This window comes from Trifolium pratense, linkage group LG6, assembly GCF_020283565.1.
Source record: "Trifolium pratense cultivar HEN17-A07 linkage group LG6, ARS_RC_1.1, whole genome shotgun sequence".
Taxonomy (NCBI): domain Eukaryota; kingdom Viridiplantae; phylum Streptophyta; class Magnoliopsida; order Fabales; family Fabaceae; genus Trifolium; species Trifolium pratense.
The window spans coordinates 34,409,814-34,424,755 of NC_060064.1; the positions used below are offsets into that span (position 1 = coordinate 34,409,814).

The 14,942-nt window shown below is 32.0% G+C and overlaps 2 protein-coding genes across 3 annotated transcripts; one reads left to right on the top strand and one right to left on the bottom strand.

The window, feature by feature from the left end:
* Positions 1 to 1,597: 1,597 nt before the first annotated feature.
* LOC123889729 (translation factor GUF1 homolog, mitochondrial) lies at positions 1,598 to 8,255 on the top strand. Of its 2 annotated transcripts, XM_045939197.1 has the most exons (12): positions 1,598 to 2,056; positions 2,903 to 3,659; positions 4,094 to 4,250; positions 4,365 to 4,419; positions 5,680 to 5,747; positions 5,822 to 5,926; positions 6,017 to 6,088; positions 6,286 to 6,399; positions 6,876 to 7,016; positions 7,107 to 7,166; positions 7,704 to 7,903; positions 8,031 to 8,255. In XM_045939197.1, the coding sequence occupies exons 1-11, from the start codon at positions 1,727 to 1,729 to the stop codon at positions 7,867 to 7,869; spliced, it is 2,025 nt and encodes a 674-aa protein (XP_045795153.1). In that variant the 5' UTR covers positions 1,598 to 1,726; the 3' UTR covers positions 7,870 to 7,903; positions 8,031 to 8,255. The 2 variants fall into 2 exon arrangements, with proteins under 2 accessions (XP_045795153.1, XP_045795152.1); XM_045939196.1 differs by having other exon boundaries at positions 7,704 to 8,255.
* Positions 8,256 to 9,166: 911 nt separating this feature from the next.
* On the bottom strand, positions 9,167 to 13,273 carry LOC123893295 (WRKY transcription factor 72A-like). The gene is made up of 4 exons (XM_045943234.1): positions 12,690 to 13,273; positions 11,395 to 11,937; positions 10,742 to 10,855; positions 9,167 to 10,448 (listed from the first exon to the last, which is right to left on the bottom strand). The coding sequence occupies exons 1-4, from the start codon at positions 12,792 to 12,794 to the stop codon at positions 9,450 to 9,452; spliced, it is 1,761 nt and encodes a 586-aa protein (XP_045799190.1). The 5' UTR covers positions 12,795 to 13,273; the 3' UTR covers positions 9,167 to 9,449.
* Between the last annotated feature and the right edge of the window lie 1,669 nt (positions 13,274 to 14,942).

Genomic DNA, 14,942 nt, shown 5'->3' on the forward strand with positions numbered 1-14,942 from the left:
GTTAAAGAATGTGTTGCTAGCACTCCTAATGGTAGTATATTAACACTATATAGTAGATGGGGTGGTGGCTGCCCTTTTGCTTAGTACCTAGGTCTGTCCCCGAGTGTAGATCACACCTTGTGTTTGTTAATATATCTTATTTTAGTTTCTTAAAACAAAAATAGTTTAGTGTAGATAATGGCATAAACGCATAAGTCAATGTCACGCATGTCCAACTCGCGATTTTTTATTTGTAATTTAATTAAAAAATTAAAAGCAATTTTTGCTTGTCTTTATGTTTGAACCAAAATTTTGAAGTCCTACGATATTGATGTTGTAATCTTGTTTAGAATAATAAATCTCATTTTCAACCAATTTGACGGGAGTGCAAGATTTTGTCATTCATCACTCATCTACGAAAATTCATAGAGCTTTTATATATTTATTTTATACTTTTCATGGAATCGGTCAAACAATTTTGCTTCATTCTAGAACGGAACAACAAATATTTAAAGTTTTAACTTATCATTACTAGAAAAATGGTGGTGGAGGTTACAGATAGAAGAAGAGAGTTTGCAGTTTAATTGGACCGGTTACATGTTTCGAAAGTCTTCTTGAGAAATGAAAAATTTTTGCATGAGAAAGAATATAATGAATTGAACAACTCATCCTCGAAGGGAAAATTGTTGTGTAACAACAATGATTAGAAGTCTCACATTTCTTAAAAAATTGGAGGTTAAGCAATATTATAATTGAAATGACCATAAACCTAATGTCCTGACATTTTTGAGTAAAGATATCTTAAGGTTAGAAGTCCCTCTCATGACCTAACATTTTTAGTATTTACTTTTTAATTATTATTATTAATTTTTATTATTATATAAGTTTATTATGTTTAGAAATTATTTATGATAACATACGTCTCTCAAAAATTAAAACTTTCATATTTAATAGAAAAAACATACATATAAATACACCCAGTTATTTTGAAGAAATAAAAAAGTATACATATATGACTCGAATAGAACTAATTACCTCAAATAAATGAAACATATCTGTTTTGAACTGAGCCAATGTTCAATCCAAACGACTCAAGTACCTAAAGTCTAACCTAATCCCACTTTATTCTGATGGTTTGTCATGTAAGCTACTAATGCAAAACACCATAGTTCACGTGTTCCTTCTGTAGCGAATACCCCCTTTGCAATGTCATAAGGATCGTTGGATTAATCTTAAGGACTCCTTATTCTTTGCCAGCTGTCGAAAGAAGGTTACAACTATCTTCCCCTATATAAATTGAAGCTTTGACACCAAGTTACACAATTTTAATGATTTTCCACTTTCACTCTTCCTTATTCACATATTGACTTGAACATTAAAGTGTTAACCTATTATACAGATATTTTTCCCACAATAAACCATCATACCAAAGGTTCAACGTCACCGTAACCGCTCAAACCTCACTGTTGGAGTCTACCAGTTTTGTTAGGATAGAACACTGTTAGTAACAACAAAAAAAAAAAAAACTAATAAGTAGATGATATATAATACGAGTAAACATAAGGTGCAAATAGTGATTTACCTAAAATAACCCAACGCCCTCATGAAAGTCCAGTCCAGTCTATATTTCTTGGTGCCGAAAACGACGTCGTACGTAGTGAAGCAGACCAAGCTCTAGTTTTCAAGCTTTTCATCAATGTTCAACAAAACGCAGTTTCAATAACCAAAACCTTAAAAAAACCCTGAAATGGGTTATCTTAGAAAAGTTTCCAAAACCTTAAAACAATCAAATTATGTTTCATTATTGTTCAATTACAATTTCACTCCATTATCAAACAGAATAACCCATCAAAGATTTTCCTTAAAACGTGCACTTTTCTGTACCCAATCACGTCAAAATAGTACCAAAGAGAAACCCATTATAGATTTGAGTCAGTACCCACCAGAGCTTGTGAGAAATTTCTCAATCATTGCACATGTTGATCATGGAAAATCTACTCTTGCTGATAGGCTTCTTGAACTCACTGGAACTATTAAGAAAGGAATTGGCCAACCTCAGTATCTTGATAAATTGCAGGTTTTGTTTATATAAAATTATCGATTTTTTTTTATCTGGGTTTTGTTGTTTTTAATGTTATATGAAATGGGTATTGTTCAAAATCATTGCTTTTTTCATGTATGTGTTTTGGGTTAACTAGGATGTGGTATGGGGCAATGGGTTGGTTTCTGTGAAACACAGACAGATACATCGGACAGGATATTGACCCTTACACAACTTAGACATTGTAATAATTTGAAAAGATAGAAGTTATGTAATGTTGGTGTGGTGTCGATGTCCGACAATTGGCAACCCGTCACGCATATAATCGGAAGTGTCTGTGCTACATTGGTTAGTAAAATTTTGGAATTTTATTCGATTTAGTATTATTGGAAGCACAGACACAAACACCGATATGTAGACGCTGACACTTAGACAAAGTAGACATTGTAATAATTTGAGAAATAGAAGTTATCGAATGTCCGAAAATCGGCAATCTAACATGTTTTTAAATCAGAAGTGTTGGTGTCTGACAATCAACAATTGGAGATGCTTTTAAATCGGAAGTGTTGGTACTAGATTGGTTAGTTTTAGAGAAAGAATGAAAATTTGTAAAGATGAAAGTCAATTATGAAACAATATTTGTGAGTGTCGCTTCGGGCACTCAAACACGCTTTTAAACTGAAGTATTGGTGCTAGGAAGGTTATATTGTTATGTTTGTTGACGTTTATGTCATGTTACTTAATTGGTGACAATCTTGTTCAATAGTGGCTATAGGGTAGTGGAATTTTAAAAAATCTCTATTGTTCTATGATACACTATTTAGTACAAATTGTTGTCAAATAGCATCTATAATGGCACTATTGAACTTTGAAATGTCTTAGGTGGAGAGAGAAAGGGGAATCACGGTTAAAGCTCAGACAGCAACAATGTTTTATAAGAACATCATAAATGGTGATGATTCTCGTGATGGAAAGGAGTCACCTAATTATTTGTTGAATCTTATCGACACACCTGGGCATGTAGATTTCAGTTATGAAGTGTCAAGGTCACTAGCTGCTTGTCAGGGTGTGCTTTTGGTTGTTGATGCTGCTCAAGGAGTTCAAGCACAAACCGTTGCTAACTTTTACCTTGCCTTCGAATCTAACTTATCGATTATACCTGTCATTAACAAGATAGATCAGCCAACTGCTGATCCTGACCGTGTTAAAGCTCAATTGAAATCAATGTTTGATCTTGACACGAGTGATGTATTGCTAACATCGGCGAAAACTGGGAAGGGTCTTGAACATGTTCTTCCAGCAGTCATAGAGAGGATACCTCCGCCTCCTGGGAAGAGCGACTCTTCTTTACGTATGCTTTTACTTGATTCATATTTTGATGAATACAGAGGGGTGATATGCCATGTTGCTGTTGTTGATGGTGCCCTGCGCAAGGGGGATAAGATTTCTTCGGCGGCTACTGGCAAGTCATATGAAGCTTTGGATATAGGCATCATGCATCCTGAACTTACGCCTACTGGAATCTTGTTTACTGGACAAGTTGGTTATGTTATAAGTGGCATGCGGTCAACCAAAGAGGCACGCATTGGAGATACAATTTACCATGCACGAAGCACTGTGGATGTGGTACCTCTTCCAGGTAAAGTGGTGGTCTCATACACCCTATCTTTGGAAATTAGTTTGTTGACATTTTAGTTGAAAACTGTTGAATTACTTGGGATCTACTTTTTGTCTCGGATAGTTGGTTATGCAAGCCATGCAATAGCTTATAAATTAGCACTTATATGATAAGAGCTTATGCTATGAGTGTTCAGTTAAGTTGTTTATCCAAACATGACCTAAGTTTCTTATAACTTTTAGAAAACGGACTTGCAGAAAATGGAATAAGTTCATTTCCTTGTTTGACAATCACTGTTTTGGCTTAAAAAATTAAGTACCTAAATAATCAAACTCATATGGTATCATACTTATTGCTCTCTTTTTTCCTGTGTATGAGATTATTATCCTTTATAACATCTATAGGCATTTCTTTGGTCTAATTTTCTTTAATTCTTAATAATTTGATATCTGTAGGCTTCAAACCCGCAAAACATATGGTTTTTTCCGGTCTTTTTCCAGCTGATGGATCTGATTTTGAAGCACTCAACCATGCAATAGAGAAGCTTACATGCAATGATGCCAGTGTCTCTGTCGCTAAAGAAACTAGCACTGCTCTAGGTCTAGGGTTCAGGTCTGGTATCAATTACTAAAAGAATGGAATGCCAATAGTGTTCTTTTAAAATTTGAAACATAGTTAGCTCCATAAGGAATGGATTTTTTATGTTTCTTTTTTATATTGAATCAGGTGTGGATTTTTAGGCCTTCTTCACATGGATGTTTTTCATCAAAGGCTTGAACAGGTAACATCAATGATGCTTTGGAGTATCTAATATTATGCATATCTAGTGCGTTGGTGCGTGTGAATATAAAATTCATTACACATGATAACTATTTAATTGCAATTCAAAAAATTCAAACTCAAAACATATGTCTTAGACATTAAAAACTAATATCTAGTTTCAATTGGATGTTGTGTATTTGGATTTTAGAATAAAAATCTAACTTTGGAAATTAGAATTATCCAGCAAACATAATTGTGAAAGAAGAAAAATATATTGTAAAGCCACAAACATGTTACATCTGGAAGACTGAAAAAGTCATGCAATGATATTGGCATTGTGTCAAACGAAGTGATGAATCACCAACCATAGTAAAAATCTTAAACTGTACCCAAAAGCTTCTCGGCTGCATCAGAATTTGTCGTTTCAAAAAAGTTGGGTGATTCACCGATATGTTTCATGTATTCTTAGAATTTGAGTTAAACCTAACTCGACCCTTAAAATAGCAGCTTGTAATGCGAGAACTGCCCACCACTTGTAATAGCGGCTTGTAATGCGAGAACTGTCCACCACTTGTATAAGCTTATTCTCAAACCATACCTCATTTAATGCAGGACTTCAAAATGAAAAGAAAATATAAAATCAATGTTCCATAGTGATACGAACCAAATAACAATATAGTGATAATGAAACAGTAAACAGCAAACAAAAAGGAAACAGAGCTTTATTATATGATTAAACGATGGAGTCAATTACAGAAAAGGGAATATTCAATCCTCAGATCTGACAAGAGCAGAGCTCTTCACAAAGAAGCTAGAGCTTCTTTGACATTCTAGAATACGTACAATTCAAGATGAGCTCCTATTCTCCCTCCTCCCTCCTTATATTGTGAAAATACAATGATAAGCTCTCCCAAATCATTGGACACGTCACATCATTATAACAAACTATCCGGCAATGACTCTTCTATCCTTTCTTCTTGAATATACTAACCACGTCTCGGGACCACTGCTTTCACGATGAATTAACTGTTCACATGGCATTTCTTCATTTGCTTGAGTCCTAACACATAGCATAACATATCATGTACGAAACCGAATTATGACTTTATGCTGCGGGTGAAGATATATTTCGCAAAACAACGTACCTTTGGAAAATTTGACTTGTATGTTTGCTTCATAGGCATTGCACATGTATTTGACTTGAAATGACCAACATTTATGTGTTCCCCCATTTTAAAGCACGATGGGTTATTATTGACGAGCATGTTTGTGTAAACAGGAATATGGAGCTCATATTATCTCAACCGTTCCTACCGTGCCTTATATATATGAGTATTCTGATGGAAGGTAGATTGACAAAGTTGTATTTGTCGTCAGGCTACGTTCGTGTACGTTTACTAATATTCTTAGTTTCTTTTCAGCAAATTAGAAGTTCAGAATCCTGCTGCATTACCGTCTAATCCCAAGCAACGAGTGGTAGCCTGTTGGGAACCCACAGTAATAGCTACTATAGTTATGCCTAGTGAGTAAGCTCTTTTACAACTCGAACAAAAGAATAATTTATTTGCTTCTTTCAGAGCTGATATTCACTATCTTAATTAATTGTTTAATCTAAGGTATGTTGGACCTGTTATCACCCTTCTCTCTGAGCGTAGGGGTGAACAGTTGGAGTACTCGTTCATTGACAGGTAAGATTTTGGTTTTCCAATGTTTCTATGTCATTAATATATCAATATTTATCATGAAAAGATTCTGTTCTAGTTTTGTCTTTGAATTTATCTCTTGTATAGTTTTCGAACTCTTGATTTTGGTTTGCCTCTCAAATTTGACAGCATTGATCTCTGGTCAAAAGCATTGATCCCTTAGTTTTTTTTTTCTCCTGCAGTCAACGAGTTTTCATGAAGTATCGTCTTCCTTTGAGGGAAGTTGTTATTGACTTTTATAATGAATTGAAGAGTATAACGTCAGGCTATGCATCATTTGATTATGAGGATTCAGAGTAAGTACCTGCATACTTTTCCCTCTCCTTATAACTGCCCTGCATGATTATTGTTTTGCACCCGCTTCTATTCACTTTTAGTAAATTGATTTCAGTATAAAGGATGTGCAGTGTCAATGTAAACTAATTTTACACCAACATCCTGATGAGAGTCCACTTTTTTCCACGTCATCTAACTCTTATATGTGTATTATGAATTTGATTGTACAAAGTTACGAAGTAGCGAATTCTTATCGATTGGCAGTGTAAAACAATTTTACACTGATAGAGCATGACCCTTTAACACAACTGATCTACTCTATTGTGTGTGGTTTGAATCAATTATCTTGTTCATGCCAATATAGATTGGTAAATTTTGATACAATATATTATATATTTATTACCAGTCATATGTTATCAATCTGTATTAGCAAACAACTTTATATATTTGAAGTATCATACTTATCTTACAATGCATTTAATGGGTGCAATTACAGTTATCAACAATCTGATCTGGTGAAACTTGATATTCTCTTGAATGGACAACCAGTTGATGCCATGTCAACCATTGTTCATAACTCGAAATCATATCGTGTTGGGCGTGAATTGGTGGACAAATTGAAGAAAGTCATAGACAGGTCATTTAGCGCAAGAAATTATTTTTATTTTATTTCCATACCTCTTAATGAATTTAAACTCATCTGAAAAATCATCTAAATTCTTATCAGGCAAATGTTCGAGATATCCATACAAGCCGCTATTGGGTCAAAAATTATAGCAAGGGAGACGTAAGCTTCTATTTAAAATATTGTGCTAATATGTCATTATGTTAGGATTGCTGTAAATTTTTTAGCTTCTGATATGAATGTAATAATCTCGATCAGAATTGTGATTATTGTAGTCATTTTGTTTTCCAATAGGCTTTCCGTAGATGGAATATAAGGCTCCTAACAAATGCAAATAACTCGTTGAGTCAAAAAAAAAAAATGCAAATCACTATAGATTAAGGGTCTATTTGAATTGATTTATTTGAGTTTATCCGAAACAATAACTTGAGTCTGCTTATGAGAGGTTATGGAAACAGCTTATGACGTGTTCATAAGTTGTTGACACATTTTTACAAGCTCTCCAGGATAGCTTTTAAAAACAGCTTCTAGTTTGTGTAAAAATAATGTCTTTAGTTTATCTTATAAGCACTTAAATGTTCTAAGCTCTTAATTAAGTTGTTTATCTAAAGAGTGCCTCATTAATTTATCAGCGTGCCATACTCATAATTTCATAACTCATCTGTTCTTCCATGCTGAAACTCTCTACATCTGTTGCAGTATTACGGCTATGAGAAAGAATGTTCTTGCCAAGTGTTATGGTGGTGATGTTTCACGAAAGAGGAAGCTATTGGAAAAGCAAAAGGAAGGGAAAAAGCGAATGAAACGTGTTGGTTCTGTTGATGTACCACAAGAAGCATTCCATGAACTATTGAAGGTTTCATAGAAGACGTTCAAATAAAATTGCGCATTAGATATTGGTAATTACTTCCTTTATTTTCTTTTCTCCAATATGTTAATGTGTGAGTTTATCTATCATTTGTTTCAATGTTGTGTAATAAAGTAACTTAGTTTTTCCTCATTTTCACTTTTGATTCTGTTATGTAGGTATTGTAACATATTGCTCATAAAATTCTTGTGGAATTAGCTAGGAGAGTACCACATAAAACAATAAGAAGAAATAGTGAAAGCAATTTTCTTTGCTGCTTTCATGGAAAATTAGTGTACCTTTTCAATTTGATCTAATTTATTAGTGAAAATGACAATTTCTTACAATTGAATTCACATTCTTTCATTTTTTTTTTATGCTATTTGATGGAAATTGAACTTCAAGAATTTGATTTTATTATGGCAAAATTTTGGGGTTGGAGAAATGAATTGTTGTCATTAGTATATAGCGACAAACTCCACAAAAATCCCATACAAATTTATATACGCGCAACTATAGAAACTAATATTTGGGTAATCACATGTAAGGCTACTATGTATTAGCGTTGGATTCAAAATAGTTTACATGTGCTATTATGGGAACTATTTTGTAAATTTTTAACGAGAGTTGCTTTTATTTCGTCATAACTTCTTGAAATCCGATCCTATCCAGAAGTAAACTTTCTGACGAAGAAAAAACACCGTTTTGTCCAAATTTATCCATTTGTTGAAAAAACCCAAAACCCTTGTGGACTTTTAAAGTTTCATAGACTTTTTTAATTATAGTTTAGTGCTACATAATTTCTTGGCATCAAGGGCCTCATTTGATTTTGACCTTGCTAATTAAAAATGTAGGTACTTTACATAATGCTTAGCTTACATAAGAAAATAAAGTGAAGTTATCATAAAGATATGATCAAATTTCATGACGATCATTACACCATCATACTATGTTAAATAAAGAATATATTTCTCTTTCTCTAGTTGATTAAAACATCATTACTCCTTATCTTACCTAAGTTCTCTGATATCACTCTTTCTCTATATTTGACTACATATTAATATTAGGTAGATTTATGCTAGGGTTTACTAAATCCTGTGGGTCATGTTGATGATATCCATTCTTAAAGTTTTAGGTGGCAGTACATCATACATTATGATTAAGAGTTACGATCCTCTTTATTTTTTTATTTTTTTCAATTACTAAAGTTTTTAAATGTTTTATTAGAGTGTAATGTTGCTGAGAAAGAGAGAGGGAGGAAGATGGATTAGGGTTTTGATTATGTGAGGTGAGTGTTTGTAATGAAGTACTAATTTGAATTTTTTTTTAAATTTTTTTTGGAACTATCAAACTGGCATATATTATGAAGAACAATAAAAGAACAAAACTTTTTATTCTATAAATTTAGGTTCGACCGCTTTGTCGTGGTTAAAGTGGTGCAACCGCTACATAAGATTCAAACACCATTTAGAGGAAATTAGACCCCTCTTCTATTGTTGTATGGTGCAGTCTAACAGTCTCTCTCTGCTGCTGTTGCACCATGCAACAATAATAGAGGATCCAAAATTCATTTTGAGTAGTGTTACAAAAAGCGATGACTAATGATGTGTGTTCATTTTTGGATCACAATGATTGATATGATTAACAATGGATGGAGGTCTAGTTGTGTTACTCTTAGAAAGAGAATTTGGCAATGATGGTTGAAGAAGCATGAAGTTTTTGGCTTGTGAACTTGTTGTTGGTGACAACCTTTTGAAGTATGAACCCTTCAAACATCCTTTCCCATTTTGATTCAACAAATTGTTTGAAACCATTTGAGGATACTCACCAAGTTTCAAATTCAATCCTGAACCTAAACCGTTATCTCTTAACTCTTCTTGATTTCCACCATTGTTTGATCCTTGTCCTACAATCGATGTAACTGCGGCAGCTATAACTGAATGAAGACTTGGATCAGTGCTTATTGCTTTGCTAATTGTTTCCGCCAATGCTTGCCTTGAAGGTGTTTGATAATTTGTCACACAATTTTGATTTTGATAGAAATTTTCTTGGAAATGGTTAAAAGGCCTAATTTGTGGTTTTTCAATAGGTAATGTGTTATTGTTAATGAACCCTAACCCTAATTTGTTGTTGTTCCAAATGGTTGATGTTGGTGTGAAATTTGGTGGTTGTGTAGAACAAAAATTGAGATTATTTGGAGGAAATCTTGGAATTGAAGCTATGTTGGATGATGATGATGATATTGATGAAGGAGAAGTTAGGTCAAGAGTGATTGTTGGGAACAAATTATTATGGTTTTGTGGAATGAAGAATTGTTGTTTTGGTGTTCTTGATTGTTCAAAGTAGTTATTGTTGAAATTTAGGCCATTGAGTAGTGTTGAAGAATTTCCAAAAGATGTGGAATTTTGATGATGAATATTTTGATGTTGAATGTTTTGATGTGATGATGATGATGATGTTGATGAACCTGATAACATCATTGAAGCTGCAGCTGAAGTTGTGTATGCCATGGCTGATGCTGTAACTTGAAGAGGATGGTTATGTGTTCCTTCATATGTTGTGATTAATATGGACAAATCATCAGCACATCTTTGTACCTGAAATCATATTCATGCATTAAATTTTTGGGGTATTAGTAACAACTTCAATCTCTATACAACAATATAAATTTGTAATTGAAAAATCGGTGTTTTCAAAATCAGATGAGACAGTTGAAACGAAAATCGCTAGAATGAACCCTAGTTGATTCAATTGATTTCGTTCAATTCAACCGTAACTCAAGCGATTGAAGTATTTAAATCATGATCTTAAAGGTCTCGTCAATTTAATCTCCAGTCTAATTTTTAAACATTGTGAAAATACAAAAACTGTGTGATTTTCCAATGTATACCTGTTTCCTAACTGGGCATGCTGGTGCAACTGTGCAACGATAGTATGCTCTTGGACATGGATTTCCTTTTGCTATCTTCTGTCCATATTTCCTCCATTGACATCCATCATTCATCTGTTTGCAAGGCATACAACAAGCTATTAGACAACTACTACAAAATAGTAATTTAGTGATCGATATAGAGATGGATTAACAATTAATTTAGAGACAAAGTTTATACATGATTAAAATTTAATTAAGTACCGAATCAACGCAATTAAGTTTTAGAGACCGTCCCAGTGAGTTTAGCTCGGTTGATAGGGACATCACAATATCACATATATTATGCAGGAGTCGGGGTTCGAACCTCGAACCCTCCACTTATCGACTTTTAAGCTACTAGACCAATAAAAAAATAAATTTAGAGACCGAAATAGCAACAATTTTTATAATAGAGTGACACAAATTTTAACCTTTAGTCGATATTTTTCTAGTAATGAACATAAAAATCTCCAAGAATATAAGAAATGGGTCTGTTTGTGATGTATTTCTCATTGGAAATAATTTATTAAAAATTTCTTACTTAAGAAAGTGATTTTATCTCTAAATAATCTTAAACAAACATTCTTATAGTAAATTTTGTAATGTAAAAAAAAAAAGGAATTGATACTAACCGTGGGAGTGTCACATTTAGCCCTCACAGATACTCTAACTCTCTTAGCTGGCATTTGATCTGAAATATCATCATCCACATTAATCACTTTTGTTGATTTATTTGTTGATGATGACAATAATGTTCCTTTTTCTTCAACTTCAACTTCCTTTGGTAATTCTTCTGAGCTATTCATTGGACTCAAATCAGATACTAACTCCATAGACAACATATATTTGGAATCTAATCCAAGACTAAGGTTAACTTCCATGTCTTCTTTTTCTTTAGGCTTATTTGAATTTTGATCAATTTTTGCTTCTTTCTTATGCTCATTTGGACTTCTTCCGAGGCACAGTGATACAAGCTCAGGTTCTTCATCGATTTCGTCATGTGGAGTTGATGAATCTTCTACTCCTTTGTTAGAAACCTCTTTGTTAACAATGTCAAAGAAACGGAGTTGAAGTGAGTTGTAGTCTTTTTCAACTCGCGATAGCATCATCTTCAATCTTTCGTTTTCTTCTTTCACCTCACCCATTTTGGATTTTGCATCTATTAGTTTGTCTTCCTAGATTCCGAAACCACGATAATATTAATAATAGTAATAAGAACATAACTTGTGTACAATATGTTACGAACAAAATTATAAGAAATCAATATGAAAAACCTCGAGACAATTATAAGTTTTAAGTCGATAAAATGATTAATTAACGCAGACAAAACTTATGTACAATACTATATATATGAACAAAACTATAACACATCAATATAAATAAAAATTTAAGACAATTATAAATTTTAAAGCTGTAAAAAGATTAACGAGGACAAAACTTATAAACCATACTATAATATGTGGATATCAAATTTTTTTATGACAATTTATAAATTTTAAGACAATTAATAGACAATTATTAATATTTATAGTGAAAAATTTAATCTACAAAACATACTATACCGTATATAAGTTTTGTCCTATAGATAATCACAATCATATATTTGTTCATCAAAAATTTGAAACAAGAAGAAAAGTTTTTTCTTGTTCTTTTTATATATATATCACTCGTTTTTTGTGTTAAACGAGTGAGATCAAATCATTGACCTCATTATCACTTAATTCCTTTAACTTCCATCTCAACTACCAAATCGTTCTTATATCTCTCATCTTATATAATACATACATGTTTGTGAAAAAATCTTTATTACATCACAAAGCATCATAATAAAAATCCAATGCTGCAAATATAATTATTCATGAACAATATATAGATGTTATGTTACAAAACAAAGAAGCAATTGGTGAGGAAAAAGATTGGTGTGTACCTTTGTAACCTCTTCTTGTTGAGTAGATAAATCAGCTTCATTGAAAATTGAAGTAACTCTCTTCTCTTCTATCTCTGAACTACTTGGACTAGACATTTTTGACATAATCAACCTCTCTTATTATTTTCAAAATATTATTTTCAAAATATTGTTCAATCTCACATTATTAACCCCTTTATATATAAGCATATAGACATCACTTTTTTATTTAATTTTTTTTTGAAAGAGCCATATAACCCTTTTATAAACCAATCAACCCTTATGAGCAAGACATGGAATAAAGAAATGCAAAATCAACCCTCACCGATCCCGAAGCTCATCTAAGTTCCCATTATGTAGCCAGCCATGACCCTCAAATGTCAACACCACTTGCTAAGCTAATTTTATGATTTTTTTTATGATTAAATTAATTACATGATCCCCAAATCTTAGTCATTAATGAGGTTGAGTGGGCAATTGAAAAGCTAAATTTTGGCATATAAGCTAAATATTAAGTTTTAAATTATAGTTGTTGTCGCATTTTCAATTACACTGCAAATCATGATATCACAACAAAATATGAAGATAAAACAATAATTTTTGTTGAGATACATTACAGAGACTTCTAAAATATTTATATTGCATCTTATTTTAATTACACACAACAATTTAAAACTATGATTACTTGTAATATCATAGTACTATTCACTCCTCTTATTATAATTAGACCCAATTTTTAGATTTATTTGTCCTTTAACATAAGATGCATTTTAGAAAATTTCAATTAATAATTTCTTTATAATAATGCACTTAATTAATTTATCATTGAGAAATGCATGTAAATTTTTTTTATCTCATTTATAAGGGAATTTATGACAAAAAACACATTTTTGAAAAATTAAACGCGTCAATGATTTTGTTAATACTCGTAATTTTTTTTGTAAGTGTGTATAAATAAGATTGATGCAGAATTTTATAAATTTATTATTATTTTCTTTTCATAAACGGTTTCGAGTTTCGACTAGCTAGAAATGATTTTATTTCAAACGTATCAACCATTAAATATGAATATTTTTCAACTGGTTTAAAACTATATATTATAATTTTATTTTATAATATAATAAAGAGAGTATATAATTGTTCCCGTGAACTTAGTTCAGTTGGTAGGGATATCAGCATTTTATATGCAAGAGCTGGTGTTCAAACCCCAGACACTTCACTTATCCATCTTTAAAGGTGAAATTTCAAGCCGCTAGGCTACCTTAAAAAAAAAAGTATATAATTTGAAACTTGGTACTATTGAGAAGACGTCACATGGATATATGCAGTTAAAGTTGAAAGTTGAATGAATGAATGAATGAATGAATATTTGTCAATGGTGTGTTTTGTGTGTAAGTTGAAACTTTTGCTCTGCTGTTCACTGCTGCCATTGACCTTCTCATCAATTTCCTTGAACATGCAGTACATAATTTTAATATATATGCTACCTATATGTATTAAAATCATCATCTATATACTAGTTGAATAAGAAAAATGTATAATCATTAATCAGATTATCATTATTTTTTAAAACATGATATTTTCAACGCTGAACATATAATCTCTTAAGTGATCAGGTAGAAAATTATAATGGGTTTCGCAACTTCTCCTTCAACTATTTTAACGATGTAACATTCTCAAAGTTTGATAAATTCAAGTTAATGTCCTATGGTTAATTTGGAAGAAATTCAAATAATCTCTATAAACACTTTTGAGTATTACTAAGTTGTTTGGTTTACCTCAATCTTCCTTATGATTTGATAATTTTTATTTTTGTTTACAATGAGCTGTGGATCGAACCCAGAATCTATAGCATACTATATATCCAAATCCCTCAACACTAGATCAAATTTAGTGTCTTTGATTTGATAATTTCATACACGTTAAGAAAAGTGTATAATTCATTTGCATTGTTGCCTTTTTTTATGCAATTTATATTTTAATTCAACAATAACACCAAAATATATGAATTAAATAAGGGTCTTAGGTAAAACAAAAATGAGACTTATATTTATGACCACACAGAGGTGTGATAAAACATAAACAAATTCTAGATTTTTTTTTTCATATACTTATGTTATCATCCTTAACTCTTGTGTATACAAACATAAAACTTAATTAGTTGGGAGATAAAAACTCACTTTGAATTGTCCAATACTATGTTAGGCCTGATATATTAAACCCCAAGTAATTACATGAGATGCATTATAAGTTTTTTTTTTTTTTGTGTTAATC

What these genes read in the sequence shown, in the direction of transcription:
- LOC123893295 (XM_045943234.1), bottom strand. Translation starts at nt 12,794, where the DNA reads ATGTCAAAAATGTCTAGTCCAAGTAGTTCAGAGATAGAAGAGAAGAGA. An exon ending in CTAAATGTGACACTCCCACG is followed by an intron (nt 10,856 to 11,394) that starts GTTAGTATCAAT and finishes CCTTGCAAACAG; the next exon opens with ATGAATGATGGATGTCAATG. An exon ending in CATGCCCAGTTAGGAAACAG is followed by an intron (nt 10,449 to 10,741) that starts GTATACATTGGA and finishes ATATGATTTCAG; the next exon opens with GTACAAAGATGTGCTGATGA.
- LOC123889729 (XM_045939196.1), top strand. Translation starts at nt 1,727, where the DNA reads ATGGGTTATCTTAGAAAAGTTTCCAAAACCTTAAAACAATCAAATTAT. An exon ending in AGTATCTTGATAAATTGCAG is followed by an intron (nt 2,057 to 2,902) that starts GTTTTGTTTATA and finishes GAAATGTCTTAG; the next exon opens with GTGGAGAGAGAAAGGGGAAT. An exon ending in GCTCTAGGTCTAGGGTTCAG is followed by an intron (nt 4,251 to 4,364) that starts GTCTGGTATCAA and finishes ATATTGAATCAG; the next exon opens with GTGTGGATTTTTAGGCCTTC.